Source organism: Taudactylus pleione, unplaced genomic scaffold, assembly GCF_031769625.1.
Source record: "Taudactylus pleione unplaced genomic scaffold, aTauple2 ptg001137l, whole genome shotgun sequence".
Classification (NCBI taxonomy): Eukaryota; Metazoa; Chordata; class Amphibia; order Anura; family Myobatrachidae; genus Taudactylus; species Taudactylus pleione.
The window spans coordinates 5362914-5377925 of NW_028285538.1; the positions used below are offsets into that span (position 1 = coordinate 5362914).

General features: G+C 42.5%; 1 protein-coding gene across 1 annotated transcript in view; it reads left to right on the plus strand.

Annotated features, from left to right (window-relative positions):
• FMNL2 (formin like 2) overlaps positions 1–15012 on the plus strand; it is a 348984-nt gene that overhangs the window by 221082 nt on the left and 112890 nt on the right. Inside the window, 2 exon segments of the mRNA XM_088462017.1 lie at positions 650–743; positions 3378–3452. Coding sequence (XP_088318143.1) covers positions 650–743; positions 3378–3452 — 169 coding nt within the window.

The window sequence follows — 15012 nt, forward strand, 5'->3', positions numbered from 1 at the left end:
CTGTGCTTTATTTCTACTTACGGTCAGTCTATACCTATCCCTTTCCTTCTCCTACAGCCCTGGCAGGTGTGTGGGGGAAGGGCTTTTCTCGGACCTCACTTATATAAATTCATGTATTTGTGAGGTCGGTCACATACAGTTGCGTGCTACACGGTACCATATCTGTGGACCTGTGTGCTGCATGCTTGTGGGTGCGCCAGGAGTAAATCACTGAACTTCCCTATTGTGTTGATATATATCTGTATATATATATATATATATATATATATATATATATATATATTTATATTTATTTGGAGTACTCTCTTTTTTTAGTAATTTAAATCTATGTAAAACACACATTTTACAATAAATTATGTTTCCGGGTAACTTGCATATGAATCAGAATAAAAGCCTGAATCTTGGCTGAGATTTTCGCACCCTACCAGTTCAGTCTTGAATTGAATTCACTCCACACCTCAAATGTATATATAGTGTTTATATTAGATAAACTCACAACCTTTATTTGGCATTTGATTTAGCCCTTCAGAAAGAACTAAAACACTGACTGCATTTCTTCTAAATGCCAGGACTCACCATGTAACCCAGGTATACGCTGATTTATCACATTGTTCTCATTGATTATTGACATTTATTTTTTTTCTTACAGAACAAAAGCACTTGTCTTAGAGCTACTCGCAGCCGTATGCCTGGTCCGCGGAGGGCACGAAATTATTTTATCAGCGTTCGATAATTTCAAGGAGGTAAAAATCCACTGTTCATCTCATAAAGGGAGGATCCTCTGTGAGCTTTTCTGAATCTAGCTAATTTTGATTTCATTCTGTCCCTCCCTTTCAATTCATAGTGAAAATAAAGCTTTGAGGTACAAGTACTTGATAGTGATTTGTGGGCTTGAGGGCCAGGTGTCCTGGAGAGTCCATTGTTAGATGTTCTCATTCTGCTGACGTAACACAGCTTTTTGAGGAACTGCAGACAAGGTCACTGTGGTTGAATGATGGCAAATGAACAAGTGGGATTTGCATACCCAGTGAAGGCGGCCATTTTGTGATATGAAGTATAATATATGAGATTGCACCTATTAATGTACTGGGAACCTGTTAGATCCCTGTGGCAAAATCTACACCAGGGATTGCTTACGAAACAGTCTTATAGTAACCTAAGTTTTACATAGTGGTCTCATAATTCTTCTGCTAAATTGATATATAAAAAAATGACAGAATAAGGGGGCACAACAAGCCCTACTTCCGTCATCTCTATATTTCTATTTGGCCGACTTGTCCAGGATTCAGAGTTAGATGATGGCATGCACATATGATAATGCAAGTAATCACTACTTGTTGGGATGCTCGCTTCCCTGCTACCAGAGCCAAATCCTCTGTCACCCCTGCTCCATTATTGACTACAGCAGTATACAATAAATCATTATTATATATGGTGGCCCTCTGCCCCAAATATGGAGCATTAATGTTCTATGTGTGCTGAAGCCCTCAGAACGGAAAATGTAAGGATTTAAGGAAACCACTGTTTGTAATTATCCATCCACCCTCTCTTTTATATAGCAACTGCGACACTGTGTAACAGTTGTACAGGAGATAACAAGTCAGGCACCAGGGGTTCGTTCCCTGAAGGTGGATCGTTAGGAGATGCTTGGCAACAGGCCAAAGTATTTTTTATGTTGAGTAATAAGCCTATATACAGTAATTTATTAAAAATATACTGTATGATAATACATCTTTTCGGTAATGTGTGTTACTCTTGTGGCATTGCAATCTGAAATCTTGTATCTAATATACTCAAAGATTAAAAAAACAAAAGAAAACAAAACAACTGTTAATTATCCCCCCTGCAATTAAATGAGACATATTCTGCAGCCTTGCTAAGAGGATACATGTATCAACATCACGAACAGTTAACAGTTGTTAGCGCACAGTATTGGTAATTTTAAACACAATAACAGACCAGCTAAAAATATAAATGCGTCAAAAGAGTTTTGGGACGCGTGGGCAGGAAGCAAAGGTCTTCAACTGACTGTTCTATCTATATTTTAATTAGCAGTGTTTGCATGAAATAACTGGTGTCTCCATGGTAACCACACATAAATACACTGGGGATTTTTCATTTTGCAGTTAAGAGTTGTCATATTGTCCTCCACACTAAATCTAGGAGCTCTCCATAGAATGTGGCTTTGTTAAATTAACATAACATGTTCATAGCAGTTTCTTTTTGATAGGCTTTTTTTTTAATTGTGAAGAATTACAGTTGTAGCATTGTAGCATAGAAACAAAATAAAACATGAGCTTTAGATTATGTATACATATTTTAATACTGTGATAATGATCCTATTCTCTCTCAAAGAGCAGCTGTCTAGGGGGCAGACGTGGAAAACTTTGCAGCACAATTTACGTCATTATGGACCCGCCCATTCATCTCCATGCCCCCATCCCGCCCACATTACCGGGAAAGTAGACAGGATCCGGACGGGTGGACCACTCTTTTAGGAAACATGGGGAACTGCCTGAAATTCAGGAGTCTCCTGGACAATCTGGGAGAGGTGGCAAATATTATTCCTAGGCTGCATTCTTATATGTGGCAGCCTGTACACAACGGCTGCCTGTACTGTGCTTCCAAGGCGCATTATGGGGCAGCTGTTTCCTAGTATATTACTAGTATATTAATGCTTGTTGGTTACACTTTTGCGTGGGAGATTGGTGCACTTTAGTGTAATACAAAATAAAAGAATAATTACAACATGAAAGAATGCACAGAACACATACATCCCTAAGGGCTTATACATCATGTTTGCCTAATTTCCCAGAATGTCCTGGAGACTCATATATTTCTGGGAGCTGGGAGTCCCCCTGTTCTCTCTGAAGATCCGGTCAACATCCCAATCCTGCTTCTATTTCTAATGAAGAGGTACACATGATTCATGTCATCAAGCACCAAGTTCCCTGCAACGGGTCTGATAATGGGAATTGTCATCACGGGCCCGTCTTGCAATGCCCCCACAGTCCTAGTCTGGTTCGAAAGTGCCCCCATGCTTGCATTGGGACATGCATGGGTGTATGAGGGTACGATGCTTGCGAAGTGGCTTCTCTGGACAGGGCTTCATGGCGCATGAGCCAACCACTGGCATGAGGGCAGCATAGAACCACCCATCAGTTCCATTTATACTGTTTGGGACCAGATGGGGTGGGTGGTAATACTGGCAATGTAGAAAACTGAGCATGGACCATGAGATATGGGACACCTGAGCCTTTCCTAAAACAATGGACTCTTTGATACAAAGCCGTATAAAGCTAATGAGCATGTTCAGGCCACGAGTCTGACCGAGGTTTCAGGATGTTGTGTAATTGCTTTTCTTGTTCTCATACCAGGTTTGTGGAGAAAAACAGCGCTTTGAGAAGCTAATGGAACACTTCAGGAATGAAGACAACAATATAGATTTTATGGTAATATTCTCACTTTTAGGTTCACTCAGTCATATTTCCATGAGTTGTGTAAATATGAATCGAATGGATTTTGTATAAATATTGATAGCTTCCTGAACAGTTTCAGAGTTGGAAAGTGGCTTCGCTAAGAGTGATAAGATAACTAAGCAAAATTAAATAAATTATATATACAGTTTGAGTCTCCCATATCCAAAATGTTTGGGACCAGGGTTATTTTGGGTATCGGAATATTCCGTATTTTGGAATTTTTGCATATCATAATGAGATATCTTGGGGATGGGACCCAAATCTAAGCACAGAATGCATTTATGTTTTATATACAGTACACCTTATACACACAGCCTGCAATTTTATACAATATTTTCAGTAATTTTGTGGCTCAAACAAAGTTTGTGCACATACATGAAATTCATTTATGTTTCATTTACACCTTATACACACAGCCTGAGGGTAATTTTATACAATATTATTAATCATTTTGTGCCTCAGTTTGTGTACATTGAACCATCAAAAAACAAAGGTTTCTCTATCTCAGTCATGCTAAAAAACAAAGGCCCTCATTCAGACCCACTCGCAAGCGGGCGCACGTACGTTAGGCGTACGTACAAAAATATTTAAATTCAATGGCTCGCTCGTATTTTCGTTCGCATCTAAAATTCCTCCCAAAACTCTGACGACCCCTCCTCTAACTAACGAGCGTACAAAATAGCGAGCGTACATCCCCGAAATGGCTTGAAAGGAACGCACGCACAAGTATAAACAGGAAGTGGCCTTGTCAGATGTCGATTACCTGCTCCTTTATTCTGCCTACCTCCATCAATCGTATCATGCCAATCAATGTATCAATTAGCTTAATTGTTTGTTTTTTTCAACACAATGCAAGAAACTTTACTCTTGTCCGTGTTTGTGTTTACCCGCAGAATACGTACGGATGAAACATTCGCTTTTATTGTTCAAAAAACATGTGAACCACAATTAAACAATTGTACTATTGCTGTGGATCCCCGCATATTTCCCTGGGTTCATTTCTTTATTTAAATTTGCTTACGCATGTCACTGCATCAAGCCTATCCTAACTCTCCAGAGATTTCTGGCCCTGTCGAACACATGACTCATACACTAACCAATAAAATTGCTCCTGTTAATTTCCAAAATACATTAGCCAATCAGAAAATTTTTACACACTTTATCAAAAATGATTTTTAAGAAAAACACCATTGCCATCATGAGAGCCTCCGCATTCACCAGGCGCGAGCTGCTGGTGCTTACGGAGGTCATGGATCGCCGGATCACCAGCCAGCCTCAACCCATGACCAACCGGCAGAAGCGCTCCGCGTATGCGGAGGCACGGTCCCGCCTGCGGTCCTTCGGCTCACGCCGCAACATCGGGCAGCTGGAGCGCAGGTGGTCCGACCTGCAACGGCGAACGCCCCGCTTGCTGGCATGCTTTCGCATGCAGATCCTGGCAAGTAAGTGTTATGTATTGTGGTTTTAATGTTTGTGTTTGTGGGGCAAACTGCGTGTGCATGTTTTCCTGTCTGTTCTATTTATTATTTGTACTCATATCTGCGTGTGCATGTTTTCCTGTCTGTTCTATTTATTATTTGTACTCATATCTGCGTGTGCATGTTTTCCTGTCTGTTCTATTTATTATTTGTACTCATATCTGCGTGTGCATGTTTTCCTGTCTGTTCTATTTATTATTTGTACTCATATCTGCGTGTGCATGTTTTCCTGTCTGTTCTATTTATTATTTGTACTCATATCTGCGTGTGCATGTTTTCCTGTCTGTTCTATTTATTATTTGTACTCATATCTGCGTGTGCATGTTTCCCCTCTATTTCTGATTTATTAATTCTACTGCTATTTGGCTTATTTGTTGTTTTTTTATTTTTTTTTTTAGTTTGGTTGCCCGGATTTGTCCATAAACTAAACGCAATTTCTTTGACATATTTTAGGGGGACAGCCAAGACTCCGCCGTCACCGTCCGTCCAGACGGCGTTCCCGGCCACTATCCCCAACCCCCAGCCAACACTCCACCCCAAATCTTTCCCCTATTCCCCACTCCTCCCCATCCTTCCCAGACCCTCTCCCGGAAATGTCGGGCCTCCTTCCCCTCCGTCCCACTTCCCCCTCTCCTCCACCCACCCCTCTTCCAATTACCCCCTCCCCGGAGTCCATCATAACTCCGCCCCATTCTTTGGGTAATGACGGATCCTCCGAGGAGGATCATGGAGGTTTGCCCGGAGCTCCCGTTTTGTCTCCCGGTATGTTTTTTTTTTTTTTTTTTTAAAGCACAAACTGTTTGTATGTAATCATGTGTCGTGCCTTTCTTCGTGTTTTTGTGGCTTGACTTTTGGTGATTGTGAAGGTTTGCCTTTACCTCTTCCTGGTGATTTAAACATACACATATCATACCTGTGGGAATTTGTACCTAGGCCTTGTATTTTTGCCAGCCCCCCCTTTTTTTTTTTGGTTTTGGGTTTAGGAGTGATTTGGTTGTGTTTTTTTTTTTTTATGTGGATTCCCTATTGTTGTATTAACCCACACACTTTTCTCACCCACAGAGGAACAGAGGCGTCGGCAAGAGGTGGCGGATGTTGTGGGGCAGATGCGCCAACATGTCATCGGCATTCTGGTGGCCCTCGACCGGCTGTCTGGCCTCCTTCGGCATTAGTTTTTTTATTTTTGTTCTATTTTCCAATTAAATTTATTAAGACAAATATACGTTGTGGCTCATTTTTAAAAACCCAAACCAAGATAGTTTAGCCTGACATAAGTAGACTGTTCCTGCAAGGATTTCCCTTTTTTAAAAGTTAGATTGTGTTTTGTCTTTGTATGTCAAACAGACACAAGAAACACATAACAGTAACAATGTCATTTCCCTTTTTGGGTGTAGTGTCAATTACATATTTCTACATTTTCCAGGTTCCTACTTGGTGCGCAAGCTGCTTAGGCCAATCTTACAAATCCCAAGGTTGGGCCAGGCTTCCTTTGGGTGTGGATTGGGAAGCTGAAAACATATTTCAGTTTAGCTCACCTGGCGTCAGTACTGGTTTACCCCTTAGTCAAATGTAACTTGTGTTAACCTGGTTACACTTGCTGTTAACGTCCCAAAAAAGGAAGACCATTTCACTCTCCAAACATTTATTCACAACATAACAGAGAAAACAAAGTGGTCACTCCCAAAAAAAAAACACAGTGATAAATTCAAATACAACACATACCAAGAAATAATTAAATAAAAACACAAAATCAAGAACTGGTTGACGAAGGACCATGCCAACATGATTCCACAAACATGGCGTTGCGATATGGGTTCCAGAATATATGCCCACAAGGACCAGATCCAGGTTTGGTAAGGGTAGCAGGAAGTAGTGAGCGTTGGAGTGCCAAAGATTATGTGAACAAACAGAAGATGGTGAGAAAAATAAAAATAAATTAGATGTTCGCAAACAAACACAAACACATTAGGTATAAACACTGGAGTTTTGTTCAAACTTACCTAAAAAATCTGGCCACCACATCATCGCGTATGGCCCCCCCACATACTGACCTTCGACCAACCTCGGGGGGGCCATCCTCAGGTAAGGCATCCTCTGGCTGCATTGGGACACCACTCCTTATGGCAATGTTGTGAAATATCCCACACAGGACCACAATTTTAGACACCATATCCGGCACATACATGAGCTCGCCACCAGAGCGGTGGAGGCATCTGAATCGGCCTTTTAAAAGGCCGATACAGCGCTCCACCACTTGCCTGGTGGCTGTAAGTGCGGAATTATACGCACTTTGTGGCCCTGGTGTGGGAGCCAAATAAGGAGTGAGCAGCCAGGACATGCAAGGGTATCCACTGTCTCCTGTGAACAAAAATAGACCACATCAGGAACACTGTGTATCAAGCTTAACATTGTTATGTACTAAAGGTCTCCACTTACCCAGAAGCCACGCATCACCAGCTTGTAGGTTGGTTAATTTCTGCCATATCCCTGATTGCCGGATGACGAAGGAGTCATGAGCACTTCCGGGTAATTTAGCATTCAGGGACAGGATCTGGAGGGAGGCATCACATACCACCATTACATTCAGGGAGTGATAGTGTTTCCTGTTTCTAAATATTGCCTCCAGCCGTGCTGGAGGCTGAAGTGGTATGTGAGTACCATCCACAACCCCTATGATGTGTGGGAAGCCAGCTATTTGGTAAAAATTGGCCTTGGCCACACTAAGGGCACCCATATCCAAAGGCATTTTAATAAAATGATGGAGGTGCTTGAAAAGTGCCTCCATCACTGCCCTCAGGATCCTGGAAAAGGAGGATTGGGAGATGCCCGCCACTATTCCCACCGTTGTTGAAACGATCCTGAGGCACAGAAATGTAACACCGCCATAAATTGCGTCAGTGGTGGTATTGCTGTTGGACTGTCAATTTGCCGCTCAAGATCACTTTCTATTAATGAGAGAGTGTCTATGATGATTTTGGGAGGTAGACGGTAGCGTCTTAAAACCTCATCATCGGGCATTCCAAAAAGGGTGACACGTGTTCGAAATATCTGGGGCCTTGCATGCCTACGATGCCTACGCCTGGGACGAGTTTGAGGTTGGTCGTCTTCCGGGAGCAGGGCCAGAACAATTCGCCCCAGATCTACCTGAAATTCAAAGTTTACAATGTAAGGCTTTTGAGCCACCCCAAAAGTAAGAAAAAACAACTTAGCTTTCTGATACCATCCATAGCTGCTTACATGCCGGGGTATTGTCATGATACGTATAAACTGTAAAAAAGCCAAAAATGAGACTTCAAAAATTTAGAGGGTGAATTTTTTTTTTTTCAAATTGTTGCAAGCCAACACAGAAAATAGCCGAAACACACATTTGGCCATCGATGAAAACGACATTGCACACCGTACGTCAAATAGGGTTCAAATGGACCCCAAAAATGGAAAAGGGAAAAGCAAAACTGGATTACATGATGAATAAGCCGCCAAAAAATGCGTTAATTAGTTCGCAAATGCAAGTCACTACACCAACAGTCAAAAATGCGGTAATTAATTCGCAAATGCAAGTCACTACACCAACAGTCAAAAATGCGGTAATTAATTCGCAAATGCAAGTCACTACACCAACAGTCAAAAATGCGGTAATTAATTCGCAAATGCAAGTCACTACACCAACAGTCAAAAATGCAGTAATTAGTTCGCAAATGCAAGACAAAAAATGGACTTACCCAACTCGAATATATAAGATTTCCAAAAAAAACGTCTTTGGGTCCGAAAGCCAAAAAAAACTAAAAAAGATGAAATTAGTGTTAAAAAAATTAACTAACCACAAAACAGAAGAAGACACCAATTGGCCACAAATTTGACTGCACAAAACTTACCAAATCAGGAAAGGATGTGGAAAAAAGGAAAAAAATGCGAACGGAAAAACAAAAGAACTGTAGCAAAAACAAACAAATAACCAACTCTGCCAAATCCTCCAACCGCAAACAACCAAATCCAAACAACTTAACCGCCAACAATCCAACAACCCCACCTCGACTCCACACACACCAAGCCATAAATAGTGTTTATTTTCCCGCACAAATTAAGGATGAATCATAGGGACGCACAATCAATGATGCGGCCGCAAACAAAGGACGCATGTATAAATACGTCACGAAATCACATTGAATTTCTGGTTGATTTCATTCTGGAAGCAGAAACATGGCTTCAGACCAGGGAAACAATGGCCAAAAATCCGGCGGTAAGGCCTTCATGCATTTTGTCTCCATGATTATTTTAAAACAAATATATTGGTCAAGTTGTGAAGTGGCTAAATCTGCATATTTACCCAAATAGGTGAGGAGGATGACATGGAAGAGACTGCTGGCCCCAGTCAACCCGCCAAAGCTGCCCAAAAAAAAGGCAGCCACATTTCACAAGCAAGGAGATGGAGGTTTTGATCCAGAAGTGCGTTGACATCCTGCCCCAGGCAGCCAGGAATATGAGCCAAAGCCAGAAGTGGAGAATGTGGGAGGAGGTCGCCGTTGCTGTCAATAGGGTGGGTGATTATGTCCGTCTAGCCCGGGATGTCAAACGGCGGTAAGTAAACACTTTCCCATCCTATAAACAAACCCCATTGTAAAAAAAGGATAATGGTTCCAATTTCATTCCACAGATGAGCAGACTTCAAATATCGTCTCAAACAAAAACTTGCCGACAGGGCTAGGCATGCAAGGGGGACAGGTGGGGGTCCCACCCCTGTGTCATTGGAGTTGACAGACTTAGAAGAGATGGCACAGGGGTGTGTGCAGGCTGTGGAGGTGTTTGGCGTGTCCAACATGGATACGGACATGCCAGACTTTGCGGCTCCTCATGTTGGCCAAGGTAAGTCTTGTGATGTCACCAACTCTGAAATGCTATTGTGCCAATATGTAGATTCTAATGTGAGTCTTTTCTCAAATTTCCTAACAGAGACAGAGGCGGATGAGTCTGCTCCAGAGGGGAGCCTTGGCCGCAGAATTTCTGCTGGCTCTGCAGGGGAGGAACCAGTACATCCGGCTGAGGACCCTGCAGAAGCCAGTCCAGGGCGTGCCCCCTCGCAGGCAGTGGGCCTCCTCACAGAACTCAATTTTAAATCGGATTTCCATACGGAGATTCTGCAGAGGATGGACGCCAGTCTGATACGGGTGGCTGAGGCCCTGGAGCAAAATGCTGCGGCCAACGTGACCATTGCCCAGGCCCTGGCGGAAAATACCAGGGCCAACATCCGCATCGCCGATGCCCTGGAGCAGCTCGTTCACCAGCACATGGTGGAGCCGACCTCCCTTCATGCCGGAACATCCGGATCCTCCACCTCTGGCACAACATCAGCCAATCCTCCAAATGTGCCTAGCCCTGTGCCTAGTCCAGAGGCCACAACATCTGCCTCTGGACAGGCCAGCCCGATGGCATCCCGGACCCGGTCTGGCGCCCACCCTCACCCAGCCAAACGGGCGAGAAAACGGTGACAGCAATGGCGACTTTTCCCACACTCCTTCTGTGCTTGGCTCATATTCCTTTCTGGTCAAAACTTCCCTCTCCTTTCTTGTGAAATGTTTTTAAATTTTGTATTTACGCTTATGTTAGCAGTTATGGTTTTTTTTTTTTTTGATCAAATATCTTTGCCACAAAAAAAGGCAACAAAATATTAGGCCAATTTGTTTGTGTTTAAACAATAAATTAAAAACAAAAAACTGACATTGTATTGTGACATTATTGTACAAATGGGTTACATTTAATCCTGGCCCTAAAGGCAAAAACTGACCCTCTTAAAACAAAAAAAAGGCCTCTTTAAGGAACGTTTCAAAAATCACATAGCGATGCAAATTCCACAGTAAACCAAAAAAAAGGGGAGCTAATTAAAAGATGATGACATTATTGTTACAATAGGCCATAACCAACAAATTGTGGCCAAAATAAAACCCCAAAAATGTACGCTAATTGATTGTGTAATCATGACATTAGCAGCTCTGATTTCCACCTGCGTACGCTTTTGTGCTATCCCAATAAACTGCTTTCCAAACACATACCAAGCCGGATTTCAATCCAACACTAATTACTTTACTGACCAGCCGCGATTAATCGCAGCACCATCGTGGAGTCCCGGGACGGAGGAGAAGGCCATCGCCAATGTGGTCGAGTAATCCTGACCCTAAGCTGTGCGAGCATTTTGAAGGGAAAGCGGATGTTTCAGTGACGTATGAGACGGTCCGAACACATTTGACGTTCGCATCTGCTAATGTATGTACGCCCCAAAAACGCCTCGCCACGCCTGCGTTTTTTCATCTCCACCCCCGTCAACACCCAAAAACGCCCTGTTCTGTCAATCACATTTGACATGTCACTTCCTGTACGCTATTTTAGGAACGAGAGAAAAAAAAAACGCAATCTGCCGTACGCACATGCGCAGTGTAACACCGACGCATGCGCGGTTAGTCAACATCGGAACGCAACGAGCGTACTGTTGTTAACGTGCGGCTCTGAATGAGGGCCAAAATCCGTATTTCAGAATATTCCGTATTTCTGAATATTTGGATATGGGAGACTCAACCTGTAATACATTTTTATAAATTCACTTCCAGATTTTGTAAGTCATGTTTTACCCAATCCCTACTGATTACTCGAATACTCTGAGTACTCGCCTGTATTATTCTCTTTTGCACTCATTTATCAACATCTTTTTGAAAGAAATCATCTTAGGCTAGAACCAGGAGTATGAATAGAATGGTTGATATCTAGTAGTATGTCATATTTTATAACTAAAAGTGATGTCACTGTATGTACAATAAATACAAATTCATAACGTTTTTAATTCTTTGTTTGGAAAATAATTTTTGGGAGAAACCTCTAAAAGAATAGACACAAATTGCAGTGTAGGTTTAGTGGCCCTTAAAGCTCTCACACGTTAGACTTGCTATTACACAGAAATTAAACTAGAGTTCTCAAGGGGATCGGTATGAAAATGCGTCCGGCGGTTCAAATCCCAACACTGGAACACCGGCAGTGAAGATTCCGACAGGTGAGTATTTTCTCTAATTGCTAACCTAACCCCCTCCTAACCCTAACCCTCCCTTAGGGGTGCCTAACCCTAACCTCCCCCCCAAGTGCCTAACCCCCCCCCGCAAGTGCCTAAACCTAACCCCCCCCTTTCCCGCAGCCTAAATCTAAGTCTCCCGGGGGGGTGCCTAACCATAACCTCCCCCCGGGGGTACCTAACCCCCCCTTCCCCTAGCCTAACCCTCCCAGGGGGGTGCCTAACCCTAATTCCCACCTGGCGGTTTATCTCGCTCCAATTTATTGCTTTCCAGAGCTTAGGGACTGATTCAGCACGGATCGCAGGTCTGCAATCGCACGCACCTGCTCGCTGCGAAAATATGCAAATGAATGCGATCGCAGTGCAACTGCAGCACTATACCAAGACGCCCACCAGCTTATAAAGCCTCCCACTTCCCATTACTTACATCCTCAAGTCAGCGAAAACATCGGTAACATCGAGAAACATCGGACCCATACACAGAGTTCTGGTTGAGCATGACATGCCTTCCAACCTCACAAGCTTCCTGTCGCCATGTAGTGTTCTGACTGCGTATGCCGTCGCTGGGGCTTAATTATGCACGCCCCTGTAACGGCGTTCAAACGCACAAGCACGCCTGCGTTCCTTCGAACACCCCCTATCTCCACCCCCTAACAGTGACTCCTGTCATTCATCTCTGTGTGTGGCTTGCACAGGTGCACTGCGATGCATACACTTGCGCAGAGCACAAACATCGACTGGTTACGTGCGTCTGCAGCCTTGCGATCCAACCTGAATCAGGCCCTTAGTACATCTGCCCCTCAGACATCTGTTTTATGGGCCTTTCTGTTCAATTGGTATTCTTATGGAGTGCCCCCTATTCTCCAGAGCCCAGGGGCAAATAATCTGTGTGTCTCTTTATTACAATGAAAAGTCTATTGTATTATGGATTAAGTCTATGGCATCGGTATACATTGCGAATCACGGCATCCTATACATGTATATGTTGTAATATACTTACAGTGAATAAATTATGTATTGTTTTTAATAGTAATTAATAATTCAGATGTTTTATGATAAGAGTCTTGGTACAGAAAGAGAGGAAGTGGGAAGCTTTTTCAATTACAGCAAAGTTATGTTATTATGTGTAGACATTTTAAAAGTTATCAGACAAGTGAGACATCTTGGATGATGTAATCTTTAATGAAAGTTCTATTTACACATTTCCCCTATTCCTGCATAAATCTGAGCCTTCTTCACAACACAGTAGAATTCTCAAAAGTTTAGAACCTTACTGTGGCCTTTGTATTAAGGGCAACGCATTCCGCCTCTCTGCTAGGCGGTATCAGGGCGGAGCTAAGGGGCACATGCATGGTAATAAGACTAACCATTACTGAGCAGATGCTGTGCCACACACTCTCCCATCCTCTATGCACCAAAATCCTCTGCCACCACTTCTGAGGTGGAGAAAGTCAGATCTATTTTGTTTTTGATTAGAGTTGAGTTCTATGTAAGATTTTAATATTACACATAGAGCCCATAGAGAGCTGACCGCAGATATATTATTAACCTAATTTTACATGATTTCTGGATATTTCAGATTAGATTTAAAACTAAACTACAATGAAACATAAAAACTAAGGGCCTGATTCAGAGAGGTCCGCTAATGTCATTGCAGCTGTGATCCAGTACTCAGCTGATGAGCGAAAGTATCCAAATGTCGAGTAATGTAATGAGACGCCCACCTGCGGCTTTGTAAATCCAAGCATCTGCATACAAAGACGCAGCATGTCTTAGGTCATTCCATTATCAGTTTTCTGAGCAACCCTTCAGTCGCGCAGAATGGCGTAGGGAACAGACACAGAAAACAGTTTTGTTGCATACCCGAAAACGACCGCGACACGCCTGCTTTTTTTGCCGCTATTCCCTGATACCTCTTACAAATGCTCCCTGACTGTCAATCACACTGCGAGTAAGTAGTCGCTGCAAGCAACTACGGGATTGTACCGTGACATACGTGCAGCGCAACCTAGAAGCATGTATAGATTACCAATAATTGCTCAGCTGCGCAAACATTGGCATTGGGAACATCTATGAACAGGCCCTAAGAATAGATTTAGTATTCAGTAGTAAAAGAATACATATCAGAATTTGGTTAATAATAGTACAAAATTAAAATAATGATTTGTAACTGAAAATTTTCTATAAATGCCTAACAACAACAATATATCTATGTATAGAATCCGGCAAACATAAAATGGAAGCTGCTCAAATCAATTTGGCAATACTCTTCAGGTGCATGAAAGGGAGGGGTGATACTAAACAGAAAAACAGAACGGGGAGTACAACAGACAATTACATGGCCCAGAGCGGGTACTGTTATTATGCAGAGTAGGGACTGCCAGTATCAGAGAAGCCGTGAAGTGGCCTGGCAGCTTACCATGTATTTGCAAATGCTTGCAACAAATATCTCTGAATTTCTATTACCATATAGTTTTCAAGTACTGTTGCAAATACAATTTAGTGTGCTGGGGGATATCTAGGGGATACTCCCCGTTTTGTTTTTCTTTTTATGTATAGAATCCTGACCGGGCAGCTGCTCATGTGATTAAATCTGACACCAACAACTGCTCCTTCAGGAGTATAACACCAAGCATGTTGTGTGTGTCATGTATAGGATTTATAGCAGAATGTGACCTCATTGGATCCCATTCATTTTCTTATCTGTGTTTCTTTTTTTTATTTTATTATATTTGCTGGTGTCTGACCGAGAATGTACTATTCTTTCAGTAATATGTTAATATTCACTCCACTTGATTTAGCAAGTGCCTTGTTGCTTTTTTGAATCCTCAGACTTGTTTATATATTATTGTACATTAGTCACATTCCGATTCCTTCTCTCTGAGCAGCATGTGGTAAGCCTAAAGCTGGGTACACATTCGACGATATTTGAACGATTTGCCCGATTCCGACAGATCGGAACAACAAATCATTCAAATTATCAAGTGTGTACACACTATGGGCCTGT